Raw genomic sequence first — 13,813 nt, 5'->3', positions numbered from 1 at the left:
CCAGAAGGAGGAAGTGGTTGAGCGGGGAAAACCGCCCCAGAGAAAGGAGAGTAATGGTTGGGTGATGGTGAGAAGAGGCTTTATTTTCTCTATAGTGCTTATCACCACCCGACATACATATGTGTGTGGATTGCCTGTCTTCTAAGCTTCTGTCAGTTTTGCTCACAACTTTATCCCCAACGTCTAGAATGGTGACTGACACATGGGAGGTTATATATAACTCAAGTGATAGAGCACATGCTTAGCATGCATGAGGTCCTGGGTTCAAGTCCCAGTTCCTCCTCTAAAAATAAAAACCTAATTGCACCACCACCAAAGGGGGGAAAAAGAAGTAATGAGAAGAATGAATGAATAAATGGACATCTGAGTTGAGAATAATTTGAAAAAGAGGAAGTAGATCAAAGAGTTTCTATTTTCATAACATTATGGCTCACAGTTCTGTGCCAAAGATTTCCCTGAAGCCCAGTTCTGTCCCAGCAGCATGGTAGCCAGCTAGAGGTTATAGTTTTGCCGAGAGAGTGCTACGACATAGGTCTTTCCCTTAGGGAGCTACTCTCCAGTTAAGGAGGCCCACATTTACAAAGAACTAATGATAGTCAGTTGCATAAGTTAAGTACTAGGGAATCAGGCATTGTTGGCAAATTGATAATTCCCATCGGGTGAAGGGAGGTTTATTGATTTGCAGAGCAGTGGCTGGAGTGGAGGCACCAGATGGGGAGCAGGTGCAGGGTGTATTTGGACTGCGAGTGGCCTGTTTGGCCAGAGTGCAGGATACTTGGGAATTGAGGGGAGCAAAGTTGGGGTCAGGTGGTAAAGGGCCATGACAGCCAAACTCTCTTAAGGAGTTTGTCGCCACCTGACAACAAGGAACCATTAGACAGATTTTGAACAAAGCAACAACCTTATGGGTCTGTTTCAGGGAGCAGACGTGGCTTCTTGAGGACGTTGGTGTGATAAGAGTGGTGGGAGGAGTGCTCCCTGTGAGACAGTGCCAGAGCCTGGTCTAGAGTGGTGGCTGAGAATGATCCAGGTAGCTACCATTCCATGAGCAACTCTTTGTGCCAGAGCCTGTGAAGTAGTGCTTGTTAACCCATTTTACAGATGGAAAGTTTGAGGCTCAGACCCAAAAAGTACTTAGCCACTGAGGTACGAGGGCATGCAGCCGATGAGAGCAGATGAGATGGAGGAGGAGAAGGTCAGACTAAAGAAGACAGGATATGGCCTGGGCACCTAGGAGTGTGGTAGTGATTAAAATAAGGAACTTTTTTTTTTTCCTATTCCGTATCTACTGTGTCAGGTGTTGCCTGGGCTAGGACAGCGGAGATGAGGAACATCATCCTCCTTTAATAGAGAGCTCAGAGTCTGACAGGAAGATGGGGCAGCCGTGCAGAGACAAGGAAGCTTCTGTAGCAAGAAGAGCTCTTGTAGGGGGAAGGAAAGTTCCAGTTTGGATGGTAAAAGATAGTTACTGGTACAGTATTTTCTTGCCACAAAAGGATGAATTAAGTTTGTGTAATTCACAATGAATTTTGTGAATTTTTTGTTGTTGTTGTTGTTGTTGTTGCAAAAAGCTTTGTTGTTTCATTTGGTCCAAGGCTTGGGAGAGGGCTCCAGGATGGTTAAAAAGCTGCCTGGTGACTGCAGAGAGGCTTCAGGCAGAATCCCTGACACCAGAGGGGCTCCATAAAGGACGCTGGGTTGCAGGGGCTCCATAAAGGACGCTGGGTTGCAGGGGCTCCATAAAGGACGCTGATTTGCAGAGGCTCCTAGTTGTGCTTGAGGGTGAGCCTTTTGAAGAGATACTCGCCCAGCCCAGCCTGGGGACCAGAGAGCCTGCAGAGGTTAGTCAGGTGGTTGCCTATCTTCTTGATGAGTTTCACCTCCTCATCCAGGAAGTGGTTCTCCAGGAAGTCACAGAAATGTGGGTCTGCGCATGGGCATGTGTAGGCCCCCTCCTGTGGGAACCAAGGAACGAGCCTTGGGCCGGAATGGTAAACAAGTTATAAAAAGCTGCAGACTCAGAGGTGAGAAGGCTGGTTAGCCAAGGACGGGTAAGATCCCCAGAGGGGGGCAACCTAAGACAGGCACAGCCGCCTGAGTCCAAGAAGAATATTGTGAAGCAGCCGTTTCTCATACATTCCGCCCTGATAAGCTGTAAGGCTCGCTGGTGCCAACACGAACATGATTTACCAAAACATAAAGGGTCTTCTGACCTTGAGCCAGACGCTGCCTGTTAACCATTTCCCTTGTCATTCTTCTTTGCTATATAAGACTGTACAACTTAATAAAGCTTCAGAGTAGCCATCAGCTCTCCGTATACGGTGTGTATGTGTACATGGTATTGTGACATCGACAGCACGCAGATCCAAAAGGGCCTGGTTCAGGTTCTTCAGGACAATAGCAGCTTCCACAGCGTCCTGGGTTTTACCCCACTCATCCTGAGATGGCTTCTGCATGTCCTGGAAGTTTGCATTTTCAAGAGATGCCCCCTGCCCTCGGGCTTCTCCTCAGCCAATTCACGGAAAAAGTGGCCAATGCCCTCCAGAACCACATTGTCGAGGTTGAAATAGAAGCCCAGAGAGAGGTAGGTGTAGGAGGCCAGCAGAAGCATGTTGACCAGTGGGTTGATGGAGGCCTCAACCTCACTGGAATAATTCTGAAGAATCTGGGAGCTCATGGTTGATTGGTAATAAGGAGTTAAGCTCACAAAATGGTGTTGGCTGGTCCCAGAGGCTGAAGATAGCACAGTGACTGGTTCTGAAGGATGCGACTGGAAAAAAGGTTGAAGGGTGATTGGAGGCTGGAGCAAGGAACGTCCCTGTGTCTGTTCCATCCGAACGCTGTTGAAGCAAGAGACAGATCCGTGGGACTGCTGAACGCACTGTGAATTTTGTGAATATTAAGGATGTTTTCTCCTATGAGGATTTTGTACTTGTAATTTCGTGCTTAAGTGGATCAGCATCTTATCTTAAGGGTTTGGCATTTAACAGCCAGCCATAGGCTTTTGAAATGCCTTTTCTAGAAGTGGTTGAATTGAAATGATTACATGGATACTATCTTTTTTTTTTCCCTTTCTTCATCGTGGTCAGTATTTTCTAAACGCTCACTGGGTACAAAGCACAGACAGCATTAATTAAGGATTTGATAGAAAGATGGAGCCCTTGCCTTCCTAGAGTTTCCAGTCTCAGAGAGAAATGGCAGGCTGGAATTTTGCAACAAACCAAATATCCCATCAGTATTGGTAACACCTCCATGTGGTTTAGCTGCAGCCCTGACAGTTTTGGAGGGAGTTTGGTGCCCAGCCCCTTTTGTTGGACCAGTTCGAGGAGGAGGAGGAGGTGGTGGCTTGGCAGGGGGGTTGTGCTTGGAAACACGGCAGAGGTATTCAAATCTCAGTGTAGAAAGAGCTGGTGGCTCCGAGGTACTGGCCCAGGCTCAGAGATGAGGCCCAGGGGAAAGGGAGTAAGAGGTGACTGTGATACCTTTTTGTGCATGGAGTGCCCACCTCCTGCTAAGGTTTGATATGCTTGATCTTGTGTAGTACTTCTGTAGACCTTCGAGGTAGGCTGAGCATCTGACTTTACAGGTGGGGAATCTGATGCTCTGGGAGGTTATATGTTTTGCACAGGTCCCCTTAGCTGGGAGGTGGCCAGCCAGGACTTAATCGTAGTGTGTCACTCCTCGGGCTGCCCCTTCCCCTAGTGGGCTGCAGGAGGGAATGCCTATGGAAGGATGGTACGGAGGAGGGGTTGGTGGGGGGTAGAATGTGGGGCTGGCCGGTGCCAGGGAGCATGGCTGCGAAGGGGGCAGAACACAGAAGGGCAGTTGGGCCAAGGGGAGCAGTGCGGGGGCGCCTCTGTGGGGCGGTGCCTGCCGAGGAGCCCCTGCCGCCTTCCAGGCCTTCCAGTGCTCGTGATTATGTGGCTCTTGGAGTTTGTGCAGGCTCTTCGGCTCCACTAAGGTATCTTTCATCCCACCTTGTTACTCAGTTGGTTTGCACCATTAGCTAGAATTGATACAAATTTTGCACATTCTTCCCACATTTGTTGACAGCTGCTTTTCCTTCTCCTTTGTTCTCTGCTGCCTCTGCAGAGTGGGCTTTTAGACCTTTCTCCTTTCCTTCAGGGTATGTTTCAGATGCAAGGACTTCAGAGTTCCTGGTGAGCTGGGGGTGGAGACGTAGAAGCTGGGCTGCTGCCTTTGCATTCTGACCTTACATCCAGTAGGCCCCACACCTTTGAAGAAGAGAGTTGTTTAGATCTGGCTACTTGAGCAACTCCGGGTTTTTTAATTGTGTCGGCCTAGGTCCTGCCAAACTGCATTGACTTAAATAATATTCCAGGTCAGGACCTACAGCTTTATGACCTGGACTTCTGGTCATTTCACTCAGTTCATCACTCAGTTCACATCTCATTATCCAGTAGAAAAGCTTTAGATACAAATGAACCGCCACACGTCAAAACATCCATTTTCCACCTGAGTGCTGGTCCCAGAACCATTACGATGGCGCGTACAGCTGTGCAGCCTTTCAGATCAGTTTCTGAACATTTTATTGTCTGGTTGTAACAGTGTAGGGAATAAAGAAGCTTGATATGTGTCCTTTCCAGTGCTTTCCAAGTATTAATAGTCAAAAATGGCTGGTAGCTCATGTCCCTTTACTATACGAATGACACTTAGACAAAACTAAATATAACTACCTCAGCTATGTGGAGTTTGACTTCAGCTCCACACAAGAGTGTGATTTCAACTCTGGGAATCTAAGTCTCTTGGGCATTCTTGTTAGCTTGAATAGCTTTCTATACTTAGAAAAGATGGAGCAGAAATATTTAGATTAATACTCAAGTCACCACAGGATGAAACATTTTTAATTTTTTTAAGGGATTAGCTAGTGAGCCCTCCAGGATCATCCCCGTGGGCCCAGGGATGACCCCTATGGAGTGTGGCCTGCTCCTGGATGGAACAGAGCTCGGTCAGGTGTCAGTGTGCTAGCTTAGCCTGCAGGGAGGCCGGGGGATTTGCTTCCTGCGAATCTTGCAAGCCTTCTTGTGTTGTGGTGTCTGTGACTGTGGGAGTAGCTGCTGCCAGGCGGTACCAGCTTGCCTGCCAGGCGCTCTTGTCACCCATCCGAGACGCTCTGTACTTTCACAGACGAGAGCTCCCTCATCGTGTCCAGAGGGCCTCCTGTTGCTGTCTAAATGTTTGCCTTGGATATGCTCTCATGCACCACTGAATTCCCAGCTCTCCGAGTGGGCCTTCCTGGGGTGGGGAGCCTGGGCACCAGCCTCAGTGGATGATGGGGCCCTGGGTTGGGAGTTTGGAGACAGAGAGCCAGGCCCTTGATTCCTCTCTGCTGTAGGCTGGCGTGGGGCCGTTAGGCAACAGGGCCTGGTGGAAACAGCATGACTGTGGGCATTAAACTCAGACATACTTGGAGTAAAACCCAGCTCCACTCTTTGCTACTGGCCCTTGATCATGGTGCTTAATCTCTCTAGGCCTTGGTTGCTTTGTCTGTGAAACAGGTACTTTGCAGGGTTGCTTTAAGAAGTAAATGGCAAGCTAAGTATAGCTCTAGCGCATTGTAGCCCCTCAGTAAACTCAGTTAGTAGTATCTGCAGTAACAACAGTCCCCACCATAACCTTTATGCATTTGCTCTCTTATCTGAGCGATAAAGTAGAAAAAATCATACATAGTTCAGGATTTGAATCTTGGATCTCATCATTGACATGTATTTCCTAGCAACAGTAATTAGAACAGTGAACACTTACGGAAGGCTCATGTGTCAGCCGTGCCAAATGCAGTCTCTCCCCACTGCAGCAGTTCCAGGGGCTGGTTGCTGTTACCTTGCCTGCTTTACAGACGAGGAAACTGAGGGCCAGAGAGGCTAAGTTACACTGCCAAGGTGGCGCCACAAGAAATGGAGGCCAGAGACTTGATAAAAATGCAGGGCTTTTTTATTCCAAAGCTGGTAGCCTCCATTTCCCTGTCAACAAGATGAATAAAGTGAGCCTCAGTTGAAACAATCCACGTGTGTGTGGATACGTGGTGTGTCCAGGGCCTCTGCCACCTCTGAGTGGCTTTTAACCTGAGCTCTGCAAGGTGGCCTGTGCCCCGGGTGGAGGAGGAGCTCGGTGAGTGATGGAGGAGGCCTCGCAGGCCGGGCTGCCCTCAGCTCCCGATGTTCTCTGTCTTCTTCTCACGGTCTGATGTGGTTTCCTCTGCTTCTTGCTCTAAACAGCAGACCTGCTTGGACTGTAAGAAAAACTTCTGCATGACCTGTTCGAGCCAAGTCGGGAGCGGGCCCCGCCTCTGCCTTCTCTGCCAACGCTTCCGAGCCACAGCCTTCCAGCGGGAGGAGCTCATGAAGATGAAGGTGAAGGACCTGAGGGACTATCTCAGCCTCCATGACATCTCCACTGAAATGTGCCGGGAGAAGGAGGAGCTGGTGTTCTTGGTGCTCGGCCAGCAGCCTGCCAGCGCCCAGGAGGGCAGGACTCACGCCCCTACCCTGTCCCCAGACTTCCCCGAGCAGCAGGCCTTCCTGAGCCAGCCTCACACCAGCACGGGACCGCCTACCTCCCCTAGCCTCCCCTCCTCACCTGCACCGGCCACCTCTGCGCCGCCAGCCCGGGCTCAGGTACGGGCTGTTGGCGGCCTCGCGGTCTCTGCCAGTTTGGGGCTCGTTTTCCTCCCACTCCCTGCGTGGTGGGAGGGGCGAGGCCGAGCATCTCGGTTATGTGACCCCGTTCTGCTTACTGATCCTGGCGGATGTTTTCTGGACATCAGACTCCTGCTTTCACTTTTTTCCAGAGATACTGACTCAGGGTACCAGGTTTTTGTTTTTCATTTGTTTTTAATACATACATATCCTAGTTAGGCAGCTTTAAAAGTTTAATTGTCACAGAAATAGTTTGAGAAAACTCACTGTTAGTCTCTCCATTTAGTTCTGTTCAGCTTTGTCGTTGTCTTCCTTAGTGGGATAAGGAATCCGGTTCCTCAGTGGCCATCACAAGGCACAGAGGGAAAAAAGGACCGTGTAGAGGGAAGGGAGAGGAGGGAAACACTGACTTCCTGCAAGGACGCCGCTTCTCTTGCCAGCCTCTGTCCGGGTGGGGGGTGGTGGGCAGGCCGGGGGACAGTAAGCAGCCTCTTCAGCATCCCAGTCGGGCCTGGGGATAGTCAGCACAGCACAGCGGATGAATTACGAAATAGGCATGGCAAGGATGGAAGTGAGTAATCCACTGCTCCTGCCCTCAGAAAGCCCCTCTAAAGGGGGAAGGTAGACACAGAAACCAGCTACAGGGTTAGAGTGATGCTGGTGGACCTCACCGTTGTGGGAGGCGGGAAGATGTCCCATAGATAAACTTCAGTGCTTTGGTGACCCTTTTATTTCTATAGCTTGGGCAGTAGTGGGAGGTTTAGGACCTAGGAGATCCGGTTTCCACGTCCAATTTGTCACTGACCCTTGGGTCAACATGGGCGAAGTTTGATCCTTTACAGTGAAATGGGGTTAGTAGTCCGGACCACTTTTGCTCTTGGCAGGATGCTGGAAGGACTGACTAGCACAATCTCATGTCTGAAGAGCTCTGAGCCTCTCAGAGCAGCATGTAGGGGTGTTGTCCGTCCCTCACAGGTGTGGGTGGCTGCTGCCTTGTGTTGATGATCACCTCCTCTGCCAGGACGGGGCCCTGATTCAGCTCTGACGAGCACTGAGGCATAAAAGCCACTGTGACAGCTCTCTTTACCTGCAGGAAGCTCGTTTCACTCCCTTGTTGGCTGCTTTCTCCCCAGCATGCTCTGGAGTTTAACTCTTTCCAAAAGTCTGGCTCTGTCTGCTGGACAGGTTTTACCTCCTGCTCTGACCTCCTCCCTTTGCTTGGGTGAGCGTTTTTCTCTGTGGGGAGCCAGGAGAGTACCGCGAGGGAACCCACCCCCCAAAAAAAACTTCAGGTGGGTTTTTCAATAAAAGGAGTTGGTTTTAAGCTTCCTTTTATTAATCAGAAGTTTCCAAACTGTACCCACAGGGCATACCGTGTTATCAGATCTCATTGGGTACTTCACTGGTTTTGTCAGATGGCCTACAGGTCAGCTCACATCCCATGTTGTGAGGTCTGCATTTTGCAAGCCAGAAGAACCGGGGAAGCGAGGTGACTTGTGCAAGGCTGCCCGACAGCTGTACAGTGAGCTGCACCCAGGGTGCCCATCTGCTCGGAGTGCTTGCCGCGCTAGGCTTCCTTCCTTTCCCTGTTTCCAGGGCACTAGTTGCTGGTGGAGGAAGTGTGTGGAGTGAGCCCAGCGATCGGCAGATCCTTGTGGTAGATTCTGATTTAGCCCGCGGGCAAACCAAGAAGAGAGGAGCGTGCTCTGCAGCATGAGATCTAGTTTCTCTTTCTTGGAGAAAACAAAAAGGATATGTAAAAGCTGTCTACTTAGGCAGAGGTTAGGCTCTGAAAGACTGTAACTCCAAGGTGACACCAGGAGGCCAGGGGTACCACATCCACTTAAAGCTAGGAGGAAACTAGACACGTTTTGGATGCATCTTCGTCATACATGTATGCTGTGTATGGGAGCCCGTCATCACGTGGCATTTTTGGTGGTGTTGGTGGCTCCTGCCCTTCATTTCCACCATGAGGTTACTTGCCTCTTCTTAATTAGCTCCATATTATGCATCCTAATTTGAGATGAGTGGCTGGGGCCAGTGAGTGACTGGTTTTTCAGCTTGTCCCTTTTCTGGTGCTCTGAAGAGTCTAGTGGAAAAGGCCTGTGAGCTCAGATACCTCTTTGCTCTGGGCTCACACTAGGCCCTTTGCCAGCTGGGAGCAGTGAGTAAAGAGGATCTAGTTAAGGGATTTGTGGCTTATATGGTGATGAGATTTAGGAGACTCACTGTTCTGACTGCTCTTTCCTGGAGGAACGTCTTGAGAAATTAGAATTCTAAGCAGAATGAAACTTCTTAAGCACAGGCATTTGTGTGATACAGTCTTAGGCTAATAGATTCTTAAATGCATGAAAACCATTTTGACCAGGTTTCAAGACAGCTCTTAGTGATAGTGCACCCTGCTGGTTGGAGCACATTTCTAGAATGTGAGAGCAGCGATTAGCTGGAAGAGGGGGTAGGGTGGTGAGGGTCTGGAAACTGTGTCTCATCTGGGCCAGATGGGGGGGGCCAGGGAGATTCAGTGTGGAGGAAGGGAAGACATGATATGAACAGTTGGGAAGAAAATAGTTAACACTGGTCTGAGGGTCAAAACCAGGGATGGTGGGTGGAAGTTGTAGGGAGGGCAGTTTGAAGTCATTATCAAGAAGAAACTCGATGGCAGAGAGCAGTCCGCAGAGCAGTGGGTGTGTGACCTTCCTTCTGCTCAGAGTGTTCAAGCTGAGACTAAACTGACGGTGAGTGGCGGTAATGCCATCCTGGTGGTGGGCAGAATTAATGCGCTCTTGTTCTAGAGTTGAAATCTATTTGTGTTGTTTTTCTGCCTGACAGTGTTGTTAAAGAGCAGCCTTTGTAATGCTGTTGTGCAAGATTCCAGATTGCTGGGGGAGACGGGAGCACTGTGTGAGCTGGGGAGAGGCCTGCGCTGTGCAAAGCCCTGGGACATCTCTGTGGATGTCATGGCACCTTTCTCTTCCCACAGGCCAATGGCCATGTGTCTCAGGACCAAGAGGAGCCCATCCACCTGGAGAGCACGGCCAGAGCACCTGCTGAGGAGGAGACCCAGGTGGGGCCTCTGCTCCCCCCATGTTCTGAGGCTGTCCCTAGGAACCTCTCAGCCAACTCAGAGTGGAGAGAGAAGGATCAGTGTGTGATGACAGTCCTTCTGACACTCTATTTTCAGGGGTGGAGTTTAGTGCTAGCGTTCCACAGCGACCTTGGAAGGTGTCAGTGTGGAGCTGTGAGGTCACAGCGGAGAGTGGGGAGCCGCATGGCCCACTAGTTTCGTCTCTTGATTCTTGGAGCTGCCAGGGGGCAGGCTCCTGGTGCCGCTGTGTGAATCCTGGCCCTTCTTTCTGCTTCTAGTGCACAGCAGCCATCGTCAGGGTTAGGAGGCCAGGTAATCAGGAGGAAAGGTGAGAAGGGGTTCAGGCCTCGGCCGTGGCGGGGCCAGTCCAGAGGGCACAGCCGTCAGGGCCGTGGAGCTGCGGTCGAGGCTGCGGAGAGAAGAGCGCTCCCCAGGAAGTTGGCTTCTTCCGTGGGAAAGCGAAACTCTCCTGGGGTGGGGGGTGGCCAGCACCATTCTCATGGGTTCCTTGTGCTGCCACATTTCACCTTCACAGGAGCTTGTGTGGTGGGGCCTCCTCTTTATGGAGGGCAGAGGGGCTCAGAGGTGAGCAGCTTGTCCCATACTCTTTGAGCACTAATCAGTGGAGGAATCAGGATTCAGAACTGGGGCCATCTGACCCAGACCGGTGCCGCTCCTCCTGCCAGGTCACACTGATCGGTCGGTGTGTGGCTGGACGTGCCTGCCCACGGAACTTGGGTCAGGAAGAGGCTATGGCCTATTTTGTGGTGCAAAGCACCGTACCAGGTACTCCTCTTGCCTCTGTTCCTATTCCTCTTGAGGTCAGTCATCAAAAGTTACAGGGAGATGAGGGCTCTAGAGTCCTTGGAGAGAGAGCCTTGGCTGGGGCTGGGGTGCTAAGCCCACCGATCTCATCTTTGCCTTTACAGTCCGTGGACTCAGAGGACAGCTTCGTCCCGGGCCGGAGGGCCTCTCTGTCTGACCTGACCGACCTGGAGGACATCGAAGGTCTGACTGTGCGTCAGCTCAAAGAGATCCTGGCTCGCAACTTCGTCAACTACAAGGGCTGCTGTGAGAAGTGGGAGCTGATGGAGAGGGTGACGCGGCTGTACAAGGATCAGAAGGGACTGCAGCACCTGGGTGAGGGGCCTTCTGGGTGGCAGCTGCACAGATTTCCAGAGTGCTGGCTATCATGCTTTATAGTTGACATCAACCTGACTAAATTTCCATGCTTTTAGCCCAGGAAGGAGTCACCTGACGCATTCGCACCATCTAATAATAGCTGTCCTTTGGAGTTGAGTGCTAGGATCAGGTTAGGCACTGGAACCTTGCAACAGTCTGTGAAATAGGCATTAATACATCTTTTCTTGTAGAGCCCAGATTTGAACTGAGGATTTCCTGGTCTAAGCCTCTGGCCTTTCCCACCATACGTCCGTCCCCCGCCCCATACTCACTGCCCCCTCTACCAGCACTCAGCTCTGCACGCACTGCGCGGGAGGGCCGTGTCTGTGTTGCCTGCACTTGGGTTGTTCCTTTTGTTCATTCCCAAAGCATTCTACATGGTATCATTCTCAGCCATGCCCAGAGGTCTGTGGTCAAATAAGTTTGGGGGAAAAGATACTTTACAGAGAGAGGTGTGTTCAGCTGTCTGGAACTCCGCATTTCCTGAAATGACTTCACTCAGAAACTACCCTCATCCCCGCACCCCCCCCCCCCCCCCCGCCACAACTGGCTTGGCTCCCTCAGGTCAACATTTTGATTCCTTGCCTGCGAATAGTGGTTGAAGTCAGATTTCACATTTTCTCCCAGGAGCTCAAATTCATCAGAGTTAGGGGACATCTGACCAGTCACCTGATCACACTCTTCCCTTTGGGTTGTCCCCAGAGCTTCCCTAGAGTGGTGAGGACCTGGGGAATAGATGGCTGTGCTGGGAACTGCACCACACTCCCTGGCTGACTGGAACAGACTGCGCCTCCTTTCCTGACTTTAATCCTGGCTTCAAAAGCAATAAAAAAGGACATTGTGCCTATGAAGCATCCTTCCTACTTGGCAGTTTTGTTCATGACAAAGCAGTGGAATCCCTTTTTCTAAGACTAGACCAGACACACCAGCAGGAGCTGTGTGTGAGTTCTCCACGTGTAGTGTGAGTGAGGAGGGCGGGGGGTCTGTCTGGGCTCCTGGCCGGCCTGGTTCCCAGCAGGGGAGCAGTCAGAGTTCAGAAGTGAAGTCAGGGTGGGTGGAGACTTTTCTCATGCCATCACATGTTCAGATAACTTCTTTCTCTTCCCTTTTCAGTGTGTGGTGCTGAAGACCAAAACGGTACGTAGTTGTTCCTGTTTGGGAACAGGCTTAGGCTCTCAGCTCTTCTGTCCTTTCCCTCCATCAGCCCTGATTCCTGTTAACAGTCTGAGAATCTTGAGCATATCTGTATCCAGAGAGGGTGTCGGGAGTTCACTGAGAACCAAGGCTTCTCAGCATCTTTAGAAAAACCCATTGCTGTCCCTGGGAAGGGAGAGGAGTGGCAGGCAGCACACCTAGGGACAGCATGATCTGCATACCTCTGGATTGTCAGAGTGCAGAAACCAGTATTTGTAAGGTATTCCACAAAGCAAGTGGTGGCACCTGGCACGTCCAGGTCATCTTCCTTACTCCTGGGACTAAGGCATTCCCTCCCCTACAGTTTTCACTCTATTTCGGTCTGAGTTGGGAGGGTCTCTGTGCACCTTCAGGGAAGTCACTTGGATATTTATCAGCTTCTGGTACCAACCCAAAAGAAAGGGTGTGATGACCTGAGAACCTTGTTTATACAGGGCTGGGTAGTGGTTAGAGCTGCTCTGGGAACAAATCAGGGGAGGTGTCACATCTAGTGCTCTGTATGGCACTCAGCCACCACTGGGCCTCTGGATACCCCCTGAATGCATTGCAGAAATCATACTGGATCATTCTAAAATATGTCAGCCGTTTTTGAAAGCCTGAAGGCTGTATGGTTGTAAGCTTTTCGCCAAGAATGAATGTTCTCAGTGTAGGGGCCTGCAAAGCATTTTAAAACTTTTTTTCAGAAGACTCTCCAAATTCATTATTTAGTAAAATGGCCTTTTGCCCAGAGTGGGGCACAGTCTTCTGGCTGATAAAGTTTCGAGAGTTGAGCTCCCTCAAATCATTTGGAGATCTAGACCCTCTCCTAATACCAAGATCTGGCCACTCCACTTGGTGTCTTCCTTCCTTTTTCCGATTCCCTGGGACAATGCTGGCACCTGACTTGATGAGCTTGTTAATCCTGAGAGAAGTAATCAGTAGTGAAATTGTGTAAATTATTCTTGCTCATCTTGGGTATTTATATAATTCAGTTGTTTCCAAACCTTCCCTGGTAGGGCCAACAGCTCCTCTGGGGGGTAAATAGGTTTCACTAACTCTCATAGCCAGCCCACCACAGTTATCTCTTCACTTTTTGAATAGTCCAGGAACAAGAAAAGAAATGCAGAAGCAACAGAGGATGAGGGAATTCCCTGGGGAACAGCAGAGGTGGCTGGTACTAGGCCAGGTCAGGCTACCAGTTAAAATGTGCTGGAGATGTCTGCTTGGACGTGAAGGTTTTTCTGTTCCTGCAGCTGAACGAGGATACTGGCCGTGCCCACTGTATGTTACCACTGGCACAAGCCAGTGAGCTGTCACTGAGAACAGTCTGCACTGAGCAGTTAATACTGTCTTGGAGTCCCTGCCCTCAGGCCACTTGCCCAGAAGCCTGCCTGCCTTAATTTGAATCCTTGGGCAAGCCACTTAACTCTTTGGTCTCAGTTGCCTCATTTATAAAATGAGTAACAAGAGTACCTACTTCATAGTTTTTGTAAGGATTCAGTGAGTTAAAACATGCAAAGCGTTTAGGACCCCGTCTGGCTCCTGGAAGCATTCAGTAAATGTGAGCTGTTATCAGTCCCTTGGGGCATGTTCATTTATCAGACATCCAGAGAGCGTCTCCCACGTGACTGGCGTTTCAGGGGTTCAGAGATGAGAATCAGACCTCAGAGCATAAAGCAGAAGCCAATTATATAATTGTAGAAATTGATTGAATTTG

The 13,813-nt window shown here is 50.3% G+C and overlaps 2 protein-coding genes across 7 annotated transcripts in view; one reads left to right on the top strand and one right to left on the bottom strand.

Annotated features, from left to right (window-relative positions):
• The window catches only part of RFFL (ring finger and FYVE like domain containing E3 ubiquitin protein ligase), a 63,726-nt gene that overhangs the window by 46,508 nt on the left and 3,405 nt on the right, over positions 1-13,813 (top strand). For 4 of the 6 annotated variants that reach the window (XM_032457746.1, XM_032457744.1, XM_014556469.2 and 1 more), the window contains exons 3-6: positions 6,237-6,635; positions 9,637-9,720; positions 10,671-10,881; positions 12,037-12,060. In XM_032457746.1, coding sequence (XP_032313637.1) covers positions 6,237-6,635; positions 9,637-9,720; positions 10,671-10,881; positions 12,037-12,060 — 718 coding nt within the window. The remainder of the gene's footprint in view (positions 1-6,236; positions 6,636-9,636; positions 9,721-10,670; positions 10,882-12,036; positions 12,061-13,813) is intronic. The other 2 variants (XM_014556470.2, XM_032457743.1) reach the window with 2 other exon arrangements.
• LOC116656827 (ferritin light chain-like) lies at positions 348-3,171 on the bottom strand. The gene is given in 3 exon segments (XM_032457749.1): positions 348-1,952; positions 2,349-2,467; positions 2,470-3,171. Coding segments are annotated over 3 exon segments (669 nt in total). The 5' UTR covers positions 2,834-3,171; the 3' UTR covers positions 348-1,766.

Source organism: Camelus ferus, chromosome 16, assembly GCF_009834535.1.
Source record: "Camelus ferus isolate YT-003-E chromosome 16, BCGSAC_Cfer_1.0, whole genome shotgun sequence".
In the NCBI taxonomy this organism is placed as follows: Eukaryota; Metazoa; Chordata; class Mammalia; order Artiodactyla; family Camelidae; genus Camelus; species Camelus ferus.
This window is presented reverse-complemented; position numbering and strand designations above follow the sequence as displayed.